At 45.0% G+C, this 23,194-nt stretch overlaps 1 protein-coding gene across 5 annotated transcripts in view; it reads right to left on the bottom strand.

Annotated features, from left to right (window-relative positions):
- Positions 1-23,194, bottom strand: part of DLG4 (discs large MAGUK scaffold protein 4) — a 377,913-nt gene that overhangs the window by 99,181 nt on the left and 255,538 nt on the right. For all 5 annotated transcript variants that reach the window (XM_073623516.1, XM_073623515.1, XM_073623512.1 and 2 more), the window contains one exon: positions 1,469-1,522. In XM_073623516.1, coding sequence (XP_073479617.1) covers positions 1,469-1,522 — 54 coding nt within the window. The remainder of the gene's footprint in view (positions 1-1,468; positions 1,523-23,194) is intronic.

The raw sequence follows: 23,194 nt of genomic DNA on the forward strand, positions 1-23,194 counted from the left end.
AGGAGGAGGACAGACTCATGGCCCTCTTCCATGCCACCTTGCAGGAGGAGGAGAAGGACAGACTCATAGCCCTCTTCCATGCCACCCTGCAAGAGGAGGAGGGGGAGGAGAGACTCATAGCCCCCTTCCATGCCACCCTGCAGGAAGAGGAGGAGGACAGACTCATAGCACCCCCCCCCCCCCCTCTTCCATGCCATCCTGCAGGAGGAGGAGGAGGAGGACAGACTCATAGCCCTCTTCCATGCCACCCTGCAAGAGGAGGAGGGGGAGGAGAGACTCATAGCCCCCTTCCATGCCACCCTGGAGGAGGGGGAGGACAGACTCATAGCACCCCCCCCCTTCCATGCCATCCTGCAGGAGGAGGAGGAGGAGGAGGACAGATTTATCGCCCTCTTCCATGCCACCCTGCAGGAGGAGGAGGACAGACTCATAACCCTCTTCCACGCCACCCTGCAGGAGGAGGAGGACAGACTCATAGCCCTCTTCCATACCATCATGCAGGAGGAGGAGGGGGAGGACAGACTCATAGCCACCTTCCATGCCACCCTGCAGGAGGAGGAGGACAGACTCATAGCCCTCTTCCATGCCACCCTGCAGGAGGAGGAGGAGGGGGAGGACAGACTCATAGCCACCTTCCATGCCACCCTGCAGGAGGAGGAGGACAGACTCATAGCCCTCTTCCATGGCACCCTGCAGGAGGAGGAGGAGGAGGACAGACTCATAGCCCCCCTCTTCCATGCCACCCTGCAGGAGGAGGAGGAGGAGGGGGAGGACAGACTCATAGCCCCCTTTCATGCCACCCTGCAGGAGGAGGAGGACAGACTCATAGCCCTCTTTCATACCACCATGCAGGAGGAGGAGGAGGACAGACTCATAGCCCTCTTCCATACCACCATGCAAGAGGAGGAGGACAGACTCATAGCCCTCTTCCGTACCACCATGCAAGAGGAGGAGGACAGACTCATAGCCCTCTTCCATGCCACCCTGCAGGAGGAGGAGGACAGACTCATAGCCCTCTTCCGTACCACCATGCAAGAGGAGGAGGACAGACTCATAGCCCTTTTCCATGCCACCCTGCAGGAGGAGGAGGACAGACTCATAGCCCTCTGCCATGCCACCCTGCAGGAGGAGGAGGAGGACAGACTCATGGCTCTCTTCTATGTCACCCTGCAGGAGGAGGAGGACAGACTCATAGCCCTCTTCCATACCACCATGCAGGAGGAGGAGAAGGAGGAGGAGGACAGACTCATAGCCCTCTTCCATGCCACCCTGCAGGAGGAGGAGGAGGACAGACTCATAGCCCTCTTCCATGCCACCCTGCAGGAGGAGGAGGAGGAGGAGGACAGACTCATAGCCCTCTTCCATACCACCCTGCAGTGGGAAGGATAGCCTTATAGCCTCATAGGGGGGGTTCTCATGGTGGGTAGGTCAATATTGGGATGCTGGAGGAGGAACAGACAATACTTACGTATGCTGGTGCTTCGAGTGTGTCAGTATTTACAATCACAGGAGGGGAACTGGCCTGTGGAAGAGAAGAAAATACATTAATTGTGTTCTGAAATGAACACACGCAGCTCAGCTTTCAGAAGTTTAGTATCCATTATATACATGTGAGAAATAGTTTGTGAACCCCAAGGGACTTTTTTGTCAAGAACAGCCACTGAAATGTGACTCCACATCTACATCTTTATGTTGTCCTCAACATTGGAATGGGATGATTGGATTTGTTAGGCATTGTTCATGTTCTCTTGTCTGTACCAGTATTGGGGATGGTGTTGGAGAAGATGGGATGATGGGATCAGTTAGGTATTGTTCATGTTCCCTTGTATGTACCAGCATTGGGGATGATGTTGGAGAGGATGGGATGATGTAATCTGTTAGGCATTGTTCATGTTCTCTTGTATGTATCAGTATTGGGGATGGTGTTGGAGAAGATGGGATGATGGCATCTGTTAGGCATTGTTCATGTTCTCTTACATGTACCAGTATTGGGGATGATGTTGGAGAAGATGGGATGATGAGGTCTGTTAAGCATTGTTCATGTTCTCTTGTATGTACCAGCATCGGGGTTGATGATGGGATCTGTTTAGGCATTGTTCATATTCTCTTGTATGTATCAGTATTGGGGATGGTGTTGGAGAAGATGGGATGATGGCATCTGTTAGGCATTGTTCATGTTCTCTTGTATGTATCAGTATTGGGGATGGTGTTGGAGAAGATGGGATGATGGCATCTGTTAGGCATTGTTCATGTACCATGTTGTGGACATTTTATATTAATGTGTTGTCATAAGAGTCTCCCAGTGTCTGATCAACCACAGCCCGCTCTAATAGCTGACTGGGGCAGACCAACCCTGGTTGATATCCGTTTGGTAGTGAAAAAGCTCTTTGGGGATGTAGAGAAATGTTTGTGTGGTGGGGACATTTCCGACAGCTAAGGGCCCCTGTACGATGCACAGAACGATCGTCTGGTGGGGATGTGTTCGCTCTGCAAAGACATTATCGGTTTAACGAGTGTGCTCTCATGTTGCCCCTGTGTGCCTGATCAACACATTTGTGGCCCAATGAGTGTACACCTGCCGATAATCTCTCGTCCACAAAGACAGTAGAATAATCCAGGTATACATTGTTCTCTGGAACAATGTATAATAAGGATTTCTATCAACGGAAATACGGGAGTCTTTTGGGTTCTGGTTGGAGACAGGGTTAATGTTTGAAAGCCATGTGGCTTCTAAAAACATACAGGCACCCTGTCTCTGCTCAGACACACCCATAAGACTCCTGTAGTCATTGTTCATTGGTTGTTTTGTATTCTGTTGTTAAATCCTTATATGGTCACTTACATCCTGTGAGGTCACACCCTGTGAAGGAAACGATTGGCTGTTGGGGCCAGGGCTTCCTGTTTGTGATTGCTTTTGTGGTCTTTTGAATAAAGGAGGCAGACAGAGCTGTAAAGGCCAGTCTTGCTGAGATAGGAATGTAAGAACCATGTGTTTTGTCTTGTTGGATGGCTGGGGCACACACCAGAGGATGGATACGATCAAAAGGTGAGATGCATTTGTTTCATTAGACGAAATTGCTATTATGATTAGAAACAGGAGATTTGGCTGTGTGCTTTGAGTACAACCAAATTTCGATAACAACCAGTATTGGGGATGATGTTGGAGAAGATGGGATGATGAGGTCTGTTAAGCATTGTTCATGTTCACTTGTATGTACCAGCATCGGGTTGATGATGGGATCTGTTTAGGCATTGTTCATGTTCTCTTGTATGTATCAGTATTGGGGATGATGTTGGAGAAGATGGGATGATGAGGTCTGTTAGGCATTGTCACGGAACGTCCCACACTCCGCTTGAGTGCTTCCGTCATATACCACTTCCTCCCAGTCTGTATACAGATATCAGATATTCCAACCTCTCTGAGCACAAAACAAGGCGACACTTGCTTGTTGCTAACATGAACTCACTTTATTTAGAATCAAAATTACAAGACTTTATATGCCGTTGGAACCTCCTTTAACAATACAACTGTAACCTATTTAACCTAATTAACATCAGCTAATTGACTAATCCTTTATACAGCCTAGGTGATTGAGACATGACCTTTTGCCCAGACTGAGTTAATTATCACAGGACACCTTCTCACAATAGCAGCAGCTCCAATAGGAGTCGTCCCGTCTCCTACATTGTATAGAGGACAATGTAATCAGCTCATTCAATTAACATAAACACAGGTAGTTGGAGTTGATGACACCAGCATCTCCTCACAGGATGTGTCCCAACAGTATGAATCAGTCTTATCAGCAGGGGGCTGCTGGAGGAATCCCCCTTCCCTCTTCAGGGACACAAATCCCAGATGACCACAGCAAGGAGTCCCCAACAGAATCAAACAACATACAATATATACATATATACACGACTGAGTCCGATTAGTACAGTTCAGACCGGACCTCCAATTCACCCCACAAAGAGCACCGTTCCATTGAAAATCCAGGGCCCATAATCAAAAGGCAAGAGGCTCGCACCCAGTCCTCTCCAACAGCCTCTGTCCCGGCTAGGTCTGTCACATTTCTCCCCTTTCGGCAGGAGACTAACAGAGGAGGAGACCCCAGACGGGTTGACTCCGAAGTTAGTCAGTAGTTCCAGTCCTCTAATGCCGGTATCCATACAGTACCCCAAACAAATTGTTCCAAACAGAGTATTACTCACCCAGCCAACCTCTGCCTCTCTCAGAGAACATATCTGCCGCTGGGGAGAGGCCTGGACTGGCCCTTCTCCCTGTTGTCCTTTCTGCCGCTGGAGAGAAGACAGGGTGTCTGGGCTCACTCCGTCATGCTGTTGGGGATCTGGGCCGACTACCCAGCATCCCTGGAGTATACAGGTGGAGACTGAAGTCCCATCCACCTTCACAGGAAATCCATCCTCTGTTAGTTGAGGGCAGAGTCCAGCAGTACTCAGCCCTGTTGCCAGCCCTTCTGCTGGAAACCCCACACCATCTGCTCTGGCTACCTGTTGGGGAGGGAGGCCGACTGCCCCACCTCCCTGGAACTCTGTAGTTGTTGCCGGTGATGGCCAGAGGTTGGTAGCACTCTGCCCGGTTGCCGGTGCTTCAACTGGGGAAGTTCCCTGTAACTCCACAGATACTGCTGTTGGTGCTGGGCAGAGCACAGTGAAGTTTGGCCCCAATAGCAGCTCTTCTGCTGGAGGCTCATCAGGTTGTTCTTCCTCAGCAGAAAAGTCTATTAAATCCCCTACCTCTATAACTGGTGTCTGTGGATAGAGGTTCACCATCTCCTGTCCGTGGAACTCAGAAGATGCCATCAGTGCTGAGCAGAGCGCAATGAAGTTTGGCCCTAATCCCAACTCTTCTGCTGGGGGCTCACCCAATGGTTCTTCCTCAGCAGAAAAGTCTATCAAATCCCCTGTCTCTGCAACTGGTGTCTGGGGATGGAGGTTCACCATCTCCTGTCCATAGAATCCAGAAGATGCTATCAGTGCTGGGCAGAGGTTAGCAGAGCTCTGCCCTGTTGTCAGCACTTCAGGTTTGGGGATGGCAATCTCCAGATTTTCCACTGCAGATTCTCTGGCATGCTGCTGGACAGGCACATTCCCCCATCCAAGATCATCCCATGCAGAAACAGGATCATCAAGGTCAGTCAGCACTTGCTGCATCCGCCATAAGACCTCCGCCTCCATAGCTGCGGGGCCAGGTTGGCAACGCACACTATTGCTCTGCCACATTGCCGACTCTTCAGCCAGGATTTCAGGGTTGTCAGTTGGTATTTCCTGATAGTCCCAGGCAAAGGGAGCCCAGCCCTGGCACTCAGCAATGTCTAACAGCCGTCTGTAGGCGATCTCCAGCTCCCATTCTTGAACGGCCAGAAACTCCAAATCTTCCTGTGCCCAGTGCACTTCCGAAATGTTCATTAGCCCTTCTCTGAAATCCATGATTTCGTCCAACCGCCACTCCAAATCACTCCCAAAGTTAGGGTCCCCTGTCAGCTTCACATACAACAGTCCCAAGCCGCCGTAGCTTAAGCCTTCCGTTGGGCTGTCATCCGCTATCCAGGGACATGCTTGGGATACATGCCACCGGAGGGCTCTGTAGCTCTCATCCAGCTTTATCTCTGCCCAGACCAGCCTGCTTAATTCAGCTGTCTGCTTCTTGTGCATTTTTTCTCCCAAAAACCGCACCCGCAGTCCATACTGTGACCAGTACCTTTCCTCGATGGAGGGGAGAACTTTTCCCTGGTGTCGCTGCTCACGGGCTAGGTATCTGTACCTCTCCTCTCCTGCTATCTGGACCTTGGATCCAGATGGAAGTTTAGATGTCCCAGACTGCAGGAAGCTTTCCCGCTGCTTGCCACCAATGTCACGGAACGCCCCACACTCCGCTTGAGTGCTTCCGTCATATACCACTTCCTCCCAGTCTGTATACAGATATCCCAACCTCTCTGAGCACAACACAAAGCGACACTTGCTTGTTGCTAACATGAACTCACTTCTTTTAGAATCAAAATTACAAGACTTTATATGCCATTGGAACCTCCTCTAACAATACAACTGTAACCTATTTAACCTAATTGACATGAGCTAATTAACTTATCCTTTATACAGCCTAGGTGATTGAGACATGACCTTTTGCCCAGACTGAGTTAATTATCACAGGACATTTCTCACAATAGCAGCAGCTCCAATAGGAGTCGTCCCGTCTCCTACATTGTATAGAGGACAATGTGATCAGCTCATTCAATTAACATAAACACAGGTAGTTGGAGTTGATGACACCAGCATCTCCTCACAGGATGTGTCCCAACAGAATGAATCAGTCTTATCAGCAGGGGGCTGCTGGAGGAATCCCCCCTCCCTCTTCAGGGACACAAATCCCAGATGACCACAGCAAGGAGTCCCCAACAGAATCAAACAACATACAATATATACATATATACACGACTGAGTCCGATTAGTACAGTTCAGACCTGACCTCCAATTCACCCCACAAAGAGCACCGTTCCATTGAAAATCCAGGGCCCATAATCAAAAGGCAAGAGGCTCGCCCCCAGTCCTCTCCAACAGCCTCTGCCCCGGCTAGGTCTGTCACAGGCATTGTTCATGTTCTCTTACATGTACCAGTATTGGGGATGATGTTGAAGAAGATGGGATGATGAGGTCTGTTAGGCATTGTTCATGTTCACTTATATATACCAGCATCGGGGTTGATGATGGGATCTGTTTAGGCATTGTTCATGTTCTCTTGTATGTATCAGTATTGGGGATGGTGTTGGAGAGGATGGGATGATGTAATCTGTTAGGCATTGTTCATGTTCTCTTGTATGTATCAGTATTGGGGATGGTGTTGGAGAAGATGGGATGATGGCATCTGTTAGGCATTGTTCATGTTCTCTTACATGTACCAGTATTGGGGATGATGTTGGAGAAGATGGGATGATGAGGTCTGTTAGGCATTGTTCATGTTCACTTGTATATACCAGCTTGGGGGTTGATGATGGGATCTGTTTAGGCATTGTTCATGTTCTCTTGTATGTATCAGTATTGGGGATGGTGTTGGAGAAGATGGGATGATGGCATCTGTTAGGCATTGTTCATGTTCTCTTACATGTACCAGTATTGGGGATGATGTTGGAGAAGATGGGATGATGAGGTCTGTTAAGCATTGTTCATGTTCACTTGTATATACCAGCTTGGGGGTTGATGATGGGATCTGTTTAGGAATTGTTCATGTTCTCTTGTATGTATCAGTATTGGGGATGATGTTGGAGAAGATGGGATGATGGCATCTGTTAGGCATTGTTCATGTTCTCTTGTATGTATCAGTATTGGGGATGATGTTGGAGAAGATGGGATGATGGCATCTGTTAGGCATTGTTCATGTTCTCTTGTATGTATCAGCCAGCATTTCCATTCATATAAACAGTGACAGAAAAGAATGCACACACCAAGTGCACCAAGCATGTCCCTGGACTCAGTCAGAGCTGCCACCTTGGAGATCAGCTCCCCGGGGCTAGGAATGCACCTTTAAGTACATCTAAAGCCAAACCTTTATTATTTGTTAGTTTTAGATGGAGTGTGGAAGTGTTTTACCCTGTTATGTTCTGTCTGTGCCCTCTCACTTTTTGTTCTGGTGACCATTGCAAGTGATAGGAACATACAAAACAATGAGAAGAAAAGATAAAGGAAAACAGTCCAACAGGAACACATATGGCAATAAGTAAACTGACAGCTTTGAATCCTTCCCTATTCAGTATTTGTTTTGATATATTTTGTAACAAACAGGTAGAAGGGGAGAAGCACAATGATTCAAAACTACAGTAAATAAATTAAAAAATGTAAAAAATGGGGGACTGGATGGACCATTTGGACTTTTGCTGCATCGCAATTCTAGGTTTCTAGGCTAAACTATCTGTAGCACCAACATGCTCTGAAGTGCTGTATGGAGTGCAGAGAATTAGAAGTTTCAGCAATGACCTTATAGTTATTTGTGATAATATTATCATGAGTTAGTAGTATGCGATCGTGAGTATATTATTGTCAAGGCACAAATACAGGAGTCAGATGGACTGAGAAGATATGGAAAGTTGTCCCTCTTCCTATCATCGGAGGTGTGTGGATTACTGAAACACTCAACATCTTTGCAAGGAGATTTACATGCTGGCCCAAAGCTCGGAACTGTGTTAGACTTTCATCCAACTTGTGTCAGCCTGATATAAAATTTCCTTTGGTATGCAGGGAACATATTGAGGTAACCTATATTGTCAAACATACGTGTACCCCCCCCCCCCCCCCCCACCAAATGATGGGATTCAGGTGTCTCTAGTGAAGGGTCCTGGTAATAATCCATCATACAAAGTCATTGTAAGCAAGTGCTTCCCCAGTCTTGTGGTAACAGTTTGGTGAAGTCTGTTCTGCTCTCCCTTTTCCCTGCCTCCTCCCGACCCCCATCCCAGGCTGAAGCTCCACTCCAGGTACTCTCTTCTCACCGGGCGGGTCAGGTAGGACAGCTCCTTCTGCACCAACTCCGGGTTCCCAAACTGGCCGGCAGGGGGCGGCCGGAGGGGGGAACCAGGGCGGCTTGGTCAGGGCAGGTCGGGGGAGAAGAGCCTCCAGTGGGGCACGGAGCCAGCCTCTGCTTGGACACCTTTTATGGAGCCAGCCAGCCCCATTAAGACATGATGTGATCAGTTTGGTGTGGGTAGAACTCGAGTGTCCTGCACAGAGCCCTGACCTTAAACCTATTCAACACCTTTGGGATGGATTAGAACACCAATGGTGAGCCAGGTCTTCTCATCCAACATCAGCCCTATCCTTGCAAGCTCATGATTAAAAAACTTTACTTAAAAGGGGGAACTCTGTGGACCCTGATGAAAAGGGGGAGCTCTGTGGACCCTGATGAAAAGGGCGAACTCTGTGGACCCTGATGCAAGGGAGAATGTTGCAGAAAGTGGTGTAGAGGGAAACTGTAATGTAAGAGGTTCTCGGGTCACCAGAGCCATCCCTTACATCAGAGTTTGCGGAGTTCCTCCTTACCTCAGAGTCTGAAAAGTTTCCCCTTACACTGTTCAGTTGACTCTGATGTAAGGGGGAATGCTTGGAACTCTGATGTAAGGGGGGTTCTTACATCAGAGTTCCCCTTTACACCAGAATCTGAAAAGTGAATACACCAAGGTAAAGGGATTCACTGATGTAAGAGGGGAGTGAGGACACTGATATAAGGGGGACTTTTATATCAGTGTCCCCCCATTACCTTAGGGTCTCCACTTGCCCCTTACATCAGTGACCCCCCCAGAGAGAGAGAGACTACAGAGCTGTCCCACACTAACCTCCCGTGATTGTCTGCAGGCTTTGGTTCCTCTCTCCCCCGTGCCCCCTCTTTGCATTTACTTTTAAAAGGAAAGGCACCAAGTACCATGACGTCACTGCACACACTTGTCCCTGAGCTTCTTCTCCCTTCGCCCCCCCCCGTGCACCTCACCAGTAGCGACCTGCTAGGGCTGCTTATGGACAGCTGTGTAGGGCTGTTTACAGCCAGCAGAAACATGCCCTTTTTTTCACTGGCAACACTGCTTGGGGCCCCCCCACAGTGGCGAACACCAGGGCCCAGTCACAATTGTGACCTTTGCGAATGTTGTAGTTCCACCAATGGGTGCAGCCTTTTTACAGGACATCAGAGTGGCCCAGGGGGCAATTGCCCCCAGCCCAATCCGCCACTGACTGTGCAACTGTTTACAAAGCCAGCCAGCCCCATAAAGAAATGATGTGACCAGTTTGGTGCGGGTAGAACTCGAGTGTCCTGCACAGAGCCCTGACCTCAAACCTACTCAACACCTTTGGGATGGATTGGAACACCAATGGTGAGCCAGGTCTTCTCGTCCAACATCAGCCCCATCCTTGCAAGCTCATGATTAAATAACTTTACCTTTAATGGTTATAGGCTATCCATCTTGATGTTTATACTATATGTCAGTGAACCCCCCTCCAGATTAGTTCAAGTGTCTCCAGTGAAGAGTCCTGGTAATCCTCCATCATACAAAGACATTGTAGACAATTGTGGTCTTCCAACCTTGTTGTAACAGTTTGGTGAAGACCCTTTTCTGTTCCAGCATGACTGTGCCCCCCCCCGTGCACAAAGCATGACTGTGCCCCCCCCGTATACAAAGCCAGCTTCATAAAGACATGGTGTGACCATGGTTTGGTGTGGAGAAACTCGAGTGTCCTGTTTAGAGCCCTGACCTCAACCCTACTCAACACCTGTCTGGGTTCCCATGACCAACAAATCCAACACTGCCAAAGTCCTGAAGTGGGGAGTCCTAATTCCCTGAGACATGTTGGCCATGTTTTAGGTCATACACGAATAAGGTGATTATTTTTCTCCTTACTGGCTAGAGTTTTCCTCATCTACCAACACCATCCCAATCCTACTGAACACCATTGGGAGGAATTGGAACGCCGATGTTAAGTTAGGTTTTCTCCTCCAAAATGACTACCTGACCTCACAAATGTGCACAAATTCCCATAGACACCCTCCAAAATCTTGTGGAAAGTGCACTGCATACTAGTCCATTATCACAGACTTATTTACGAATGGAACCCTACAGCGCAGCGCTGTCTCAACTCCCTCTGGCGCACGTCGCATCCATCTTCACCAGGTCTAGCTTCCAGGTTTCGTATCTTCAGGCCTCTTGAATGGCCAGGCTGAGGTGACATCACTCCTGCGCATGTGCATGAGAGTCACATTGCTGCAGCACACAGAGCGGGCCGTAAATGTGCGGCCCAGATCACATTACCTGCTGACAGGAAAGGGGGATGTTTATGACAGAAAAGACCTTTAGAGCTCAGTGGATTTTGTAATTACCCACTTTACTACCACTTTAATTGTCATAGGTTTGGAATGGGAGGTCTAACAAGCTCCTATAGGTGTGATGGTCAGATGTCCACAATTATTTGGCAACACACAGCTCAATGTATGGCTAGTTAGTGTGGACCAGTGCTCAAATGTAAAAGTGATTGTAAAGGTTATTTTTTTTTAAATAAAGTAATAAACACGTGATACTTACCTACTCTGTGTAATGGTATTGCACAGAGCAGCCCCAAACCTCCTCTTCTTGGGTCCCCCGCTGGCCTTCCTGGGTCCTCTTCTTCTTGGGTCTCCCACTTGGTGCTCCTGGCTCCTCCTCTTCTTGGGTCACCCGCAAGTGTTCCTGGGCCCTCCTCTTCTTGGAGGTCCCCCATAGTAAGTGGCTCACTCCCGACCCGTCTATTGACGCACACAGTGCAGCCCAGCCCCGTCACCCACTCCCTCGTCCCATGATTTGATTGTCAGGAGCCAATGGCTGCCACTGCTGCCTGTGTCAGCTATGAAAGGAGGAAGAGAAGATGGGGCGGGGACAGTGCTGGATCGACCGGTGCCATGTAAGTGTTTGAGGCCAGGGGGGGGGGGATGCACAGATGAAGGTTTTTATCTTAGATCAACCACTTTATGTCTTTCTGAGAAAGATAAACCAACATAGAAGGAGTGAAGTACTTCCCTTTCTTGGAGAAAATGCTGCTGCAGGCACCTTTCAATGCTGATTATCTTAGCAGAATTGTAGACATTACTCTTTATGTTCCACCCCTGAGGGCGGTTATGTGGGGTCATATACATGAAGTGCCGGTATAGCAGGCTAGGGGAGATGACCATTATTTTGTCTCCCTCTCCTCGTTGGTCCTGGGAAGAATTCTAAGCAGTGGAAAGTTTATAGAAGGTGAAATGGGGTCATCTCCAGAATCTGGGTCAATTGCCTCCTCTGGGATGTACGGGAAGAGATTCTGTTCATCAGTCTGGGAGGTGTGCTGACTAAAGGAGGTCACGGAATACCACGGAGAAGCCATCACTCAGATCTGTAGAATGGTTCCTCCTGCCAGGCCTTGGTCAGGTTTGCCGAGAACATTTTTGTCTCATCTCCTCAGGATCTAAATATTGGCTTTCCTTTGCTTTGTCCTTGAGTAACTGCAAGGGGCAAAGGTTAAAGGGAACATTTCTGCCCCCTGAGTCCAGGATCCTGGGGCACCTATACTTCCTCCTCCCTTGTATCCTAGATGTGTACTCACATTCTGTTCTGCAGGGCTGGATTAACCTAGGGGCTATTGGAGCTGCAGCTCCAGGCCCCTACCTTAATATAGGCCCAGCCATCCAAAAAGAACAGACTGCTCAAGGAAAGCAATGAGTCAACGGAGAGAGATCTTCCCTGACGGGTTCTGGATTCCGCATGCATCATCTGCGCAAGGTGGTGGGATTGATAATGGGTGCTGCATGAGCAGTCCTAAGGGAAGCCTGGGCCCACCAATGCAGGGCTCTTACAGAAGTCTGGGGCTTCCATAGTATTAGGCCTGCGCTGCTGTACTCTTTCAGCTTAGGGTGCACGCCGATGCACGACCCTTACGAAAACCTGGCAAATCAAATGCTAGGCTTCCCTGTGCGGCTGTGCCCTTTTGAGCTTGTGTGCACGTCAGCAAAGGCTCTTGGAAACGCAGAATGGTGCCCAGTAAAAGGTCCACCAAAATCCTCAGCACCAAGCACATGATGCTCTTAATCCGGCCCTGCTGCTCTGAACATAAGACAGAATTCCTTCTGCCCTTCTCTCCCCTACAAGATGTCATTAAACACACAAGTTCCACTCCGGTTCAATGAACAGAAGAGGACCGGCAAAGTTTTCACATGAGAATCGAGGCTCTTCTATTAGGATTCAGCATCACAGCAGAGGGCTCTCCTCTCATTTCAAGGTGAAGTTGGCATTTCCTTCATCATCCTGCAGGACAAATCATGGTAGAAGTAGTAATGAGCTGAGGTGACTGGGGTTTGGTCCGAGAAGGGTTCAGAGAATTTCAAAGAAGTTCAGACACTGAACCCAAACCCCATAGTAATTAATGGGAGCCGAATCTGTCAAACTAAGACTGCCCATTTTCTGGGCTAGTATTAGGATTTTATATCATCCATTGGTGGTAGTAGTGCATCAATAGATCATCCAGTGGTGATAGTAGTACAGCTATACATTAGCCATTGGTGGTAGTAGTACAGTAATAGATCATCCATTGGTGGTAGTAGTGCATCAATACATCATCCATTGGTGGTAGTAGTACAGCAATACATCATCCATTGGTGGTAGTAGTACAGCAATACATCATCCATTGGTGGTAGTAGTACAGCAATACATCATCCATTGGTGGTAGTAGTACAGCAATAGATCATCCATTGGTGGTGGTAGTAGTGCATCAATACATCATCCATTGGTGGTAGTAGTACAGCAATACATCATCCATTGGTGGTAGTAGTACAGCAATAGATCATCCAGTGGTGGTAGTAGTGCATCAATAGATCATCCAGTGGTGGTAGTAGTACAGCTATACATCATCCATTGGTGGTGGTAGTAGTACAGCTATACATTATCCATTGGTGGTAGTAGTGCATCAATACATCATCCATTGGTGGTAGTAGGACAGCAATACATCATCCATTGGTGGTAGTAGGACAGCAATAGATCATCCATTGGTGGTAGTAGTGCATCAATACATCATCCATTGGTGGTAGTAGTGCATCATTACATCATCCATTGGTGGTAGTAGTGCATCATTACATCATCCATTGGTGGTAGTAGTACAGCAATAGATCATCCATTGGTGGTAGTAGTACAGCAATAGATCATCCATTGGTGGTAGTAGTACAGCAATAGATCATCCATTGGAGGTAGTAGTACAGCAATAAATCATCCATTGGTGGTAGTAGTATAGCAATAGATCATCCAGTGGTGGTAGTAGTACAACAATAGATCATCCATTGGTGGTGGTAGTAGTACAGCAATAGATCATCCATTGGTGGTAGTAGTACAGCTATGCACTACTACCACCAATGGATAATGTATCAATAGATCATCCATTGGTGGTAGTAGTATAGCAATAGATGATCCACTGGTGGTAGTAGTGCATCAATAGATCATCCAGTGGTGGTAGTAGTACAGTAACAGATCATTCACTGGTGGTAGCAGTACACCTATACATCATCCACTGGTAGTAGTAGTACAGCAATAGATCATCCATTGGTGGTAGTAGTACAGCTATAGATCATCCAGTGGTGGTAGTAGTACAGTAATAGCTCATCCACTGGTGGTGGTAGTAGTACACCTTTACATAAACCACTGGTAGTAGTAGTACAGCAATATATCATCCATTGGTGGTAGTAGTATGGCTATAGATCATCCAGTGGTGCTAGGAATATGGCTATAGTGCATCCGATGGTGGTAGTAGTACAGCGGGTGCCTTGCAATAGCCAGCAGATCCCAGTAAGCAATCTCCACCAGATGCTGGCTGCTGGCAAGGTATAGAACGCCTCCCCTACATTCCTTCAGCACCTCAGTGTTTTGCCTGTGAGCCACACACCTGATTATTGATGCTCAACCCAGAACCTAATGTGATCCTCTACCCTGCCATCTCATAGTGGAACCCCTTGTCCCTGATCCCAGTTGTGGTCCCCTTCCTGGTCCATCTTGCTGGTTGTGTCCCGATCTCCTGACTTACCCCGTCCATCTCCTCCATTTGTATATCTTGTATTATAATCAGGCTGATTGTTCTGACACTTCACTGTCATCTTTGCTTGTATACTTTTTGCTGGTGTTGGATGGGATTTTACTTTATCATTATTACACTGTACTATAATTCTACTCCCTCTGGTCCGAGCTAACAGACATGGAATAGAAAAATAATCGCTCCTCGATTGAGACTCAACAAAACCATAATGAACAGCAGCAACCGGGGACGCCAATTTATACCTGGAATGTCATATCGCCTGAAATAGCAATCCCCTATAATATATCCCACTACACATCCTACTACATCACCCCTCCCCCCACACCCCGATATCTTATATAATATCCCAATATGTAACACTGCATCCTATTACATCATCCTCCCAGATATCTGATATAATATCCCAATATATCACACTGCATCCTATTACATCATCCACCCAGATATCTGATATAATATCCCGATACATCACACTGCATCCTATTACATCATCCCCCCAGATATGTGATATAATATCCCAATACATCACACTGCATCCTATTACACCATCCCCCCAGATATCTTATATAATATCCCAATACATCACACTGCATCCTATTACATCATCCCCCCAGATATCTGATATAATATCCCAATACATCACACTGCATCCTATTACACCATCCCCCCAGATATCTGATATAATATCCCAATACATCACACTGCATCCTATTACATCATCCCCCCAGATATCTGATATAATATCCCAATACATAACACTGCATCCTATTACACCATCCCCCCAGATATCTGATATAATATCCCGATACATCACACTGCATCCTATTACACCATCCCCCCAGATATATGATATAATATCCCAATACATCACACTGCATCCTATTACACCATCCCCCCAGATATCTGATATAATATCCCGATACATCACACTGCATCCTATTACACCATTCCCCCAGATATATGATATAATATCCCAATACATCACACTGCATCCTATTACACCATCCCCCCAGATATCTGATATAATATCCCGATACATCACACTGCATCATATTACACCATTCCCCCAGATATCTGATATAATATCCCGATACATCACACTGCATCCTATTACATCATCCCCCAAGATATCTTATATAATATCTCGATACATCACACTGCATCCTATTACACCATCCACCCAGATATCTCATATAATATCCCAATACATCACACTGCATCCTATTACATCATCCCCCCAGATATCTTATATAATATCTCGATACATCACACTGCATCCTATTACATCATCCCCCCAGATATCTGATATAATATCCCAATACATCACACTGCATCCTATTACACCATCCCCCCAGATATCTGATATAATATCCCGATACATCACACTGCATCCTATTACATCATCCCCCCAGATATCTGATATAATATCCCAGTATATCACACTGCATCCTATTACACCATCCTTCCAGATATCTTATATAATATTCTAATACATCACACTGCATCCTATTACACCATCCCCCCAGATATCTGATATAATATCCCAATACATCACACTGCATCCTATTACATCATCCCCCCAGATATCTGATATAATATCCCAATACATCACACCGCATCCTATTACATCATCCCCCCAGATATGTGATATAATATCCCAATACATCACACTGCATCCTATTACACCATCCCCCAGATATCTGATATAATATCCCAATACATCACACTGCATCCTATTACACCATCCCCCCAGATATCTGATATAATATCCCGATACATCATACTGCATCCTATTACACCATCCCCCCAGATATCTGATATAATATCCCGATACATAACACTGCATCCTATTACATCATCCCCCCAGATATCTGATATAATATCCCAATACATCACACTGCATCCTATTACACCATCCCCCCAGATATCGGATATAATATCCCGATATATCACACTGTATCCTATTACATCATCCCCTCAGATATCTGATATAATGTCCCGATACATCACACTGCATCCTATTACACCATCCCCCCAGATATCTGATATAATATCCCAATACATCACACTGCATCCTATTACACCATCCCCCCAGATATCTGATATAATATCCCAATACATCACACCGCATCCTATTACATCATCCCCCAGATATCTGATATAATATCTCAATACATCACACTGCATCCTATTACATCATCCCCCAGATATCCCATATAATATCCCAATACATCACACTGCATCCTATTACACCACCCCCCCGGATATCTTGTATAATATCCCGATACATCACACTGCATCCTATTACATCATCCCCCCAGATATCTGATATAATATCCCAATACATCACACTGCATCCTATTACACCATCCCCCCAGATATCTGATATAATATCCCAATACATCACACTGCATCCTATTACATCATCCCCCCAGATATCTGATATAATATCCCAATACATCACACCGCATCCTATTACATCATCCCCCCAGATATGTGATATAATATCCCAATACATCACACTGCATCCTATTACACCATCCCCCAGATATCTGATATAATATCCCAATACATCACACTGCATCCTATTACACCATCCCCCCAGATATCTGATATAATATCCCGATACATCATATTGCATCCTATTACACCATCCCCCCAGATATCTGATATAATATCCCGATACATAACACTGCATCCTATTACATCATCCCCCCAGATATCTGATATAATATCCCAATACATCACACTGCATCCTATTACACCATCCCCCCAGATATCGCATATAATATCCCGATATATCACACTGTATCCTATTACATCATCCCCTCAGATATCTGATATAATGTCCCGATACATCACACTGCATCCTATTACACCATCCCCCCAGATATCTGATATAATATCCCAATACATCACACTGCATCCTATTACACCATCCCCCCAGATATCTGATATAATATCCCAATACATCACACCGCATCCTATTACATCATCCCCCAGATATCTGATATAATATCTCAATACATCACACTGCATCCTATTACATCATCCCCCAGATATCCCATATAATATCCCAATACATCACACTGCATCCTATTACACCATCCCCCCAGATATCTTATATAATATCCCAATACATCACACTGCATCCTATTACATCATCCCCCAGATATCTGATATAATATCCCGATACATCACACTGCATCCTATTACACCATCCCCCCAGATATCCGATATAATATCTCAATACATCACACTGCATCCTATTACACCATCCCCCCAGATATCTTATATAATATCCCAATACATCACACTGCATCCTATTGCACCATCCCCCCAGATATGTGATATAATATCCCGATACATCACACTGCATCCTATTACATCATCCCCCCAGATATCTTATATAATATCTCGATACATCACACTGCATCCTATTACACCATCCACCCAGATATCTTATATAATATCCCAATACATCACACTGCATCCTATTACATCATCCCCCCAGATATCTGATATAATATCCCGATACATCACAATGCATCCTATTACACCATCCCCCCAGATATCCCATAAAATATCCCGATACATCACACTGCATCCTATTACACAATCCCCCCAGATATCTGATATAATATCCCAATACATCACACTGCATCCTATTACACCACCCCCCCCAGATATCTGATATAATATCCCAATACATCACACTGCATCCTATTACTCCATCCCCCCAGATATCTGATATAATATCCCAATACATCACACTGCATCCTATTACACCATCCCCCCAGATATCTGATATAATATCCCAATACTTCACACTGCATCCTATTACATCATCCCCCCAGATATCTGATATAATATCCCAATACATCACACTGCATCCTATTACACCACCCCCCCCAGATATCTGATATAATATCCCAATACATCACACTGCATCCTATTACATCATCCCCCCAGATATCTGATATAATATCCCAATACATCACACTGCATCCTATTACATCATCCCCCCAGATATCTGATATAATATCCCGATACATCACACTGCATCCTATTACATCATCCCCCCAGATATCTGATATAATATCCCAATACATCACACTGCATCCTATTACACCATCCCCCCAGATATCTCATATAATATCCCAATACATCACACTGCATCCTATTACACCATTCCCCCCAGATATCTTATATAATATCCCAATACATCACACTGCATCCTATTACATCATCCCCTCAGATATCTGATATAATATCCCGATACATCACACTGCATCCTATTACACCACCCCCCCAGATATCTGATATAATATCCCAATACATCACACTGCATCCTATTACACCATCCCCCCAGATATGTGATATAATATCCCGATACATCACACTGCATCCTATTACACCACCCCCCCAGATATCTGATATAATATCCCAATACATCACACTGCATCCTATTACATCATCCCCCCAGATATCTGATATAATATCCCAATACATCACACTGCATCCTATTACACCATCCCCCCAGATATCTGATATAATATCCCAATACACCACACTGCATCCTATTACACCATCCCCCCAGATATCTGATATAATATCCCGATACATCACACTGCATCCTATTACATCATCCCCCCAGATATCTGATATAATATCCCAATACATTACACTGCATCCTATTACACCATCCCCCCAGATATCTCCTATAATATCCCAATACATCACACTGCATCCTATTACACCATTCCCCCCAGATATCTTATATAATATCCCAATACATCACACTGCATCCTATTACACCATCCCCCAGATATGTGATATAATATCCCGATACATCACACTGCATCCTATTACACCATCCCCCCAGATATCTGATATAATATCCCAATACATCACACTGCATCCTATTACATCATCCCCCCAGATATCTGATATAATATCCCGATACATCACACTGCATCCTATTACATCATCCCCCCAGATATCTTATATAATATCCCGATACATCACACTGCATCCTATTACACCATCCCCCCAGATATCTGATATAATATCCCGATACATCACACTGCATCCTATTACACCATCCCCCCAGATATCTGATATAATATTCTAATACATCACACTGCATCCTATTACATCATCCCCTCCAAAATCTGATATAATATCCCGATACATCACACTGCATCCTATTACACCATCCCCCCAGATATCCAATATAATATCCCAATACATCACACTGCATCCTACTGCATCATCCCCTCAGATATATGATATAATATCCCAATACGTCACACCGTATCCTATTACACCATCCCCCAGATATCTGATATAATATCCCGATACATTACACTGCATCCTATTACACCATCCCCCCCAGATATCTGATATAATATCCCAATACATTACACCGCATCCTATTACACCATCCCCCAGATATCTGATATAATATCCCGATACATTACACTGCATCCTATTACACCATCCCCCCAGATATCCGATATAATATCCCAATACATCACACTGCATCCTATTACACCATCCCCCCAGATATCTCATATAATATCCCAATACATCACACTGCATCCTATTACACCATTCCCCCCAGATATCTTATATAATATCCCAATACATCACACTGCATCCTATTACACCATCCCCCCAGATATGTGATATAATATCCCGATACATCACACTGCATCCTATTACACCATCCCCCCAGATATCTGATATAATATCCCAATACATCACACTGCATCCTATTACATCATCCCCCCAGATATCTGATATAATATGCCGATACATCACACTGCATCCTATTACATCATCCCCCCAGATATCTTATATAATATCCCGATACATCACACTGCATCCTATTACACCATCCCCCCAGATATCTGATATAATATTCTAATACATCACACTGCATCCTATTACATCATCCCTTCCAAAATCTGATATAATATCCCGATACATCACACTGCATCCTATTACACCATCCCCCCAGATATCCAATATAATATCCCAATACATCACACTGCATCCTACTGCATCATCCCCTCAGATATATGATATAATATCCCAATACGTCACACCGCATCCTATTACACCATCCCCCAGATATCTGATATAATATCCCGATACATTACACTGCATCCTATTACACCATCCCCCCAGATATCTGATATAATATCCCAATACATTAAACTGCATCCTATTACACCATCCCCCAGATATCCGATATAATATCCCAATACATCACACTGCATCCTATTACACCCCCCCCCCCAGATATCTGATATAATATCCCAATACGTCACACTGCATCCTATTAGACCACCCCCCCCAAATATCTGATATAATATCCCAATACGTCACACTGCATCCTATTACACCATCCTCCCCAGATATCTGATATAATATCCCGATACATCACACTGCATCCTATTACACCATCCCCCCAGATATATGATATAATATCCTGATACATCACACTGCATCCTATTACACCATCCCCCCAGATATCTGATATAATATCCTGATACATCACACTGCATCCTATTACACCATCCCCCCAGATATGTGATATAATATCCCAATACATCACACTGCATCCTATTACACCATCCCCCCAGATATATGATATAATATCCCAATACATCACACTGCATCCTATTACACCATCCCCCCAGATATCGGATATAATATCCCGATACATCACACTGTATCCTATTACATCATCCCCTCAGATATCTGATATAATATCCCGATACATCACACTGCATCCTATTACATCATCCCCCCAGATATCTGATATAATATCCCAATACATCACACTGCATCCTATTACATCATCTCCCCAGATATCTTATATAATATCCCGATACATCACACTGCATCCTATTACACCATCCCCCTAGATATCTTGTATAATATCCCAATACATCACGCTGCATCCTATTACACCATCCCCCCAGATATCTGTTATAATATCCCAATACATCACACTGCATCCTATTACATCATCCCCCAGATATCCCATATAATATCCCAATACATCACACTGCATGCTATTACACCACCCCCCCCCGGATATCTTGTATAATATCCCAATACATCACACTGCATCCATTTACACCATTCCCCCAGATATCTTCTATTATATCCCGATACATCACACTGCATCCTATTACATCATCCCCCCAGATATCTTATATAATATCCCAATACATCACACTGCATCCTATTACATCATCCCCCCCCGGATATCTTGTATAATATCCCAATACATCACACTGCATCCATTTACACCATTCCCCCAGATATCTTCTATTATATTCCGATACATCACACTGCATCCTATTACATCATCCCCCAGATATCTGATATAATATCCCGATACATCACACTGCTATTACATCATCCCCCCAGATATCCGATATAATATCCCAATACATCACACTGCATCCTATTACACCATCCCCCCAGATATATGATATAATATCCCAATACATCACACTGCATCCTATTACATCATCCCCCCAGATATCTGATATAATATCCCAATACATCACACTGCATCCTATTACATCATCCACCCAGATATCTTATATAATATCCCAATACATCACACTGCATCCTATTACACCATCCCCCCAGATATGTGATATAATATCCCAATACATCACACTGCATCCTATTACACCATCCCCCCAGATATCTGATATAATATCCCGATACATCACACTGCATCCTATTACACCATCCCCCCAGATATCGGATATAATATCCCAATACATCACACTGCATCCTATTACATCATCCCCCCAGATATCTTATATAATATCTCGATCTATCACACTGCATCCTATTACACCATCCACCCAGATATCTTATATAATATCCCAATACATCACACTGCATCCTATTACATCATCCCCCCAGATATCTGATATAATATCCCGATACATCACAATGCATCCTATTACACCATCCCCCCAGATATCCCATAAAATATCCCGATACATCACACTGCATCCTATTACACAATCCCCCCAGATATCTGATATAATATCCCAATACATCACACTGCATCCTATTACACCATCCCCCCAGATATCTGATATAATATCCCAATACATCACACTGCATCCTATTACACCATCCACCCAGATATCTGATATAATATCCCGATACATCACACTGCATCCTATTACATCATCCCCCCAGATATCTGATATAATATCCCAATACATCACACTGCATCCTATTACACCATCCACCCAGATATCTGATATAATATCCCGATACATCACACTGCATCCTATTACACCATCCCCCCAGATATCTCATATAATATCCCAATACATCACACTGCATCCTATTACACCATTCTCCCCAGATATCTTATATAATATCCCAATACATCACACTGCATCCTATTACACCATCCCCCCAGATATGTGATATAATATCCCGATACATCACACTGCATTCTATTACACCATCCCCCCAGATATCTGATATAATATCCCAATACAACACACTGCATCCTATTACATCATACCCCCAGATATCTGATATAATATCCCGATACATCACA

Source organism: Aquarana catesbeiana, linkage group LG03, assembly GCF_042186555.1.
Source record: "Aquarana catesbeiana isolate 2022-GZ linkage group LG03, ASM4218655v1, whole genome shotgun sequence".
Taxonomy (NCBI): Eukaryota; Metazoa; Chordata; class Amphibia; order Anura; family Ranidae; genus Aquarana; species Aquarana catesbeiana.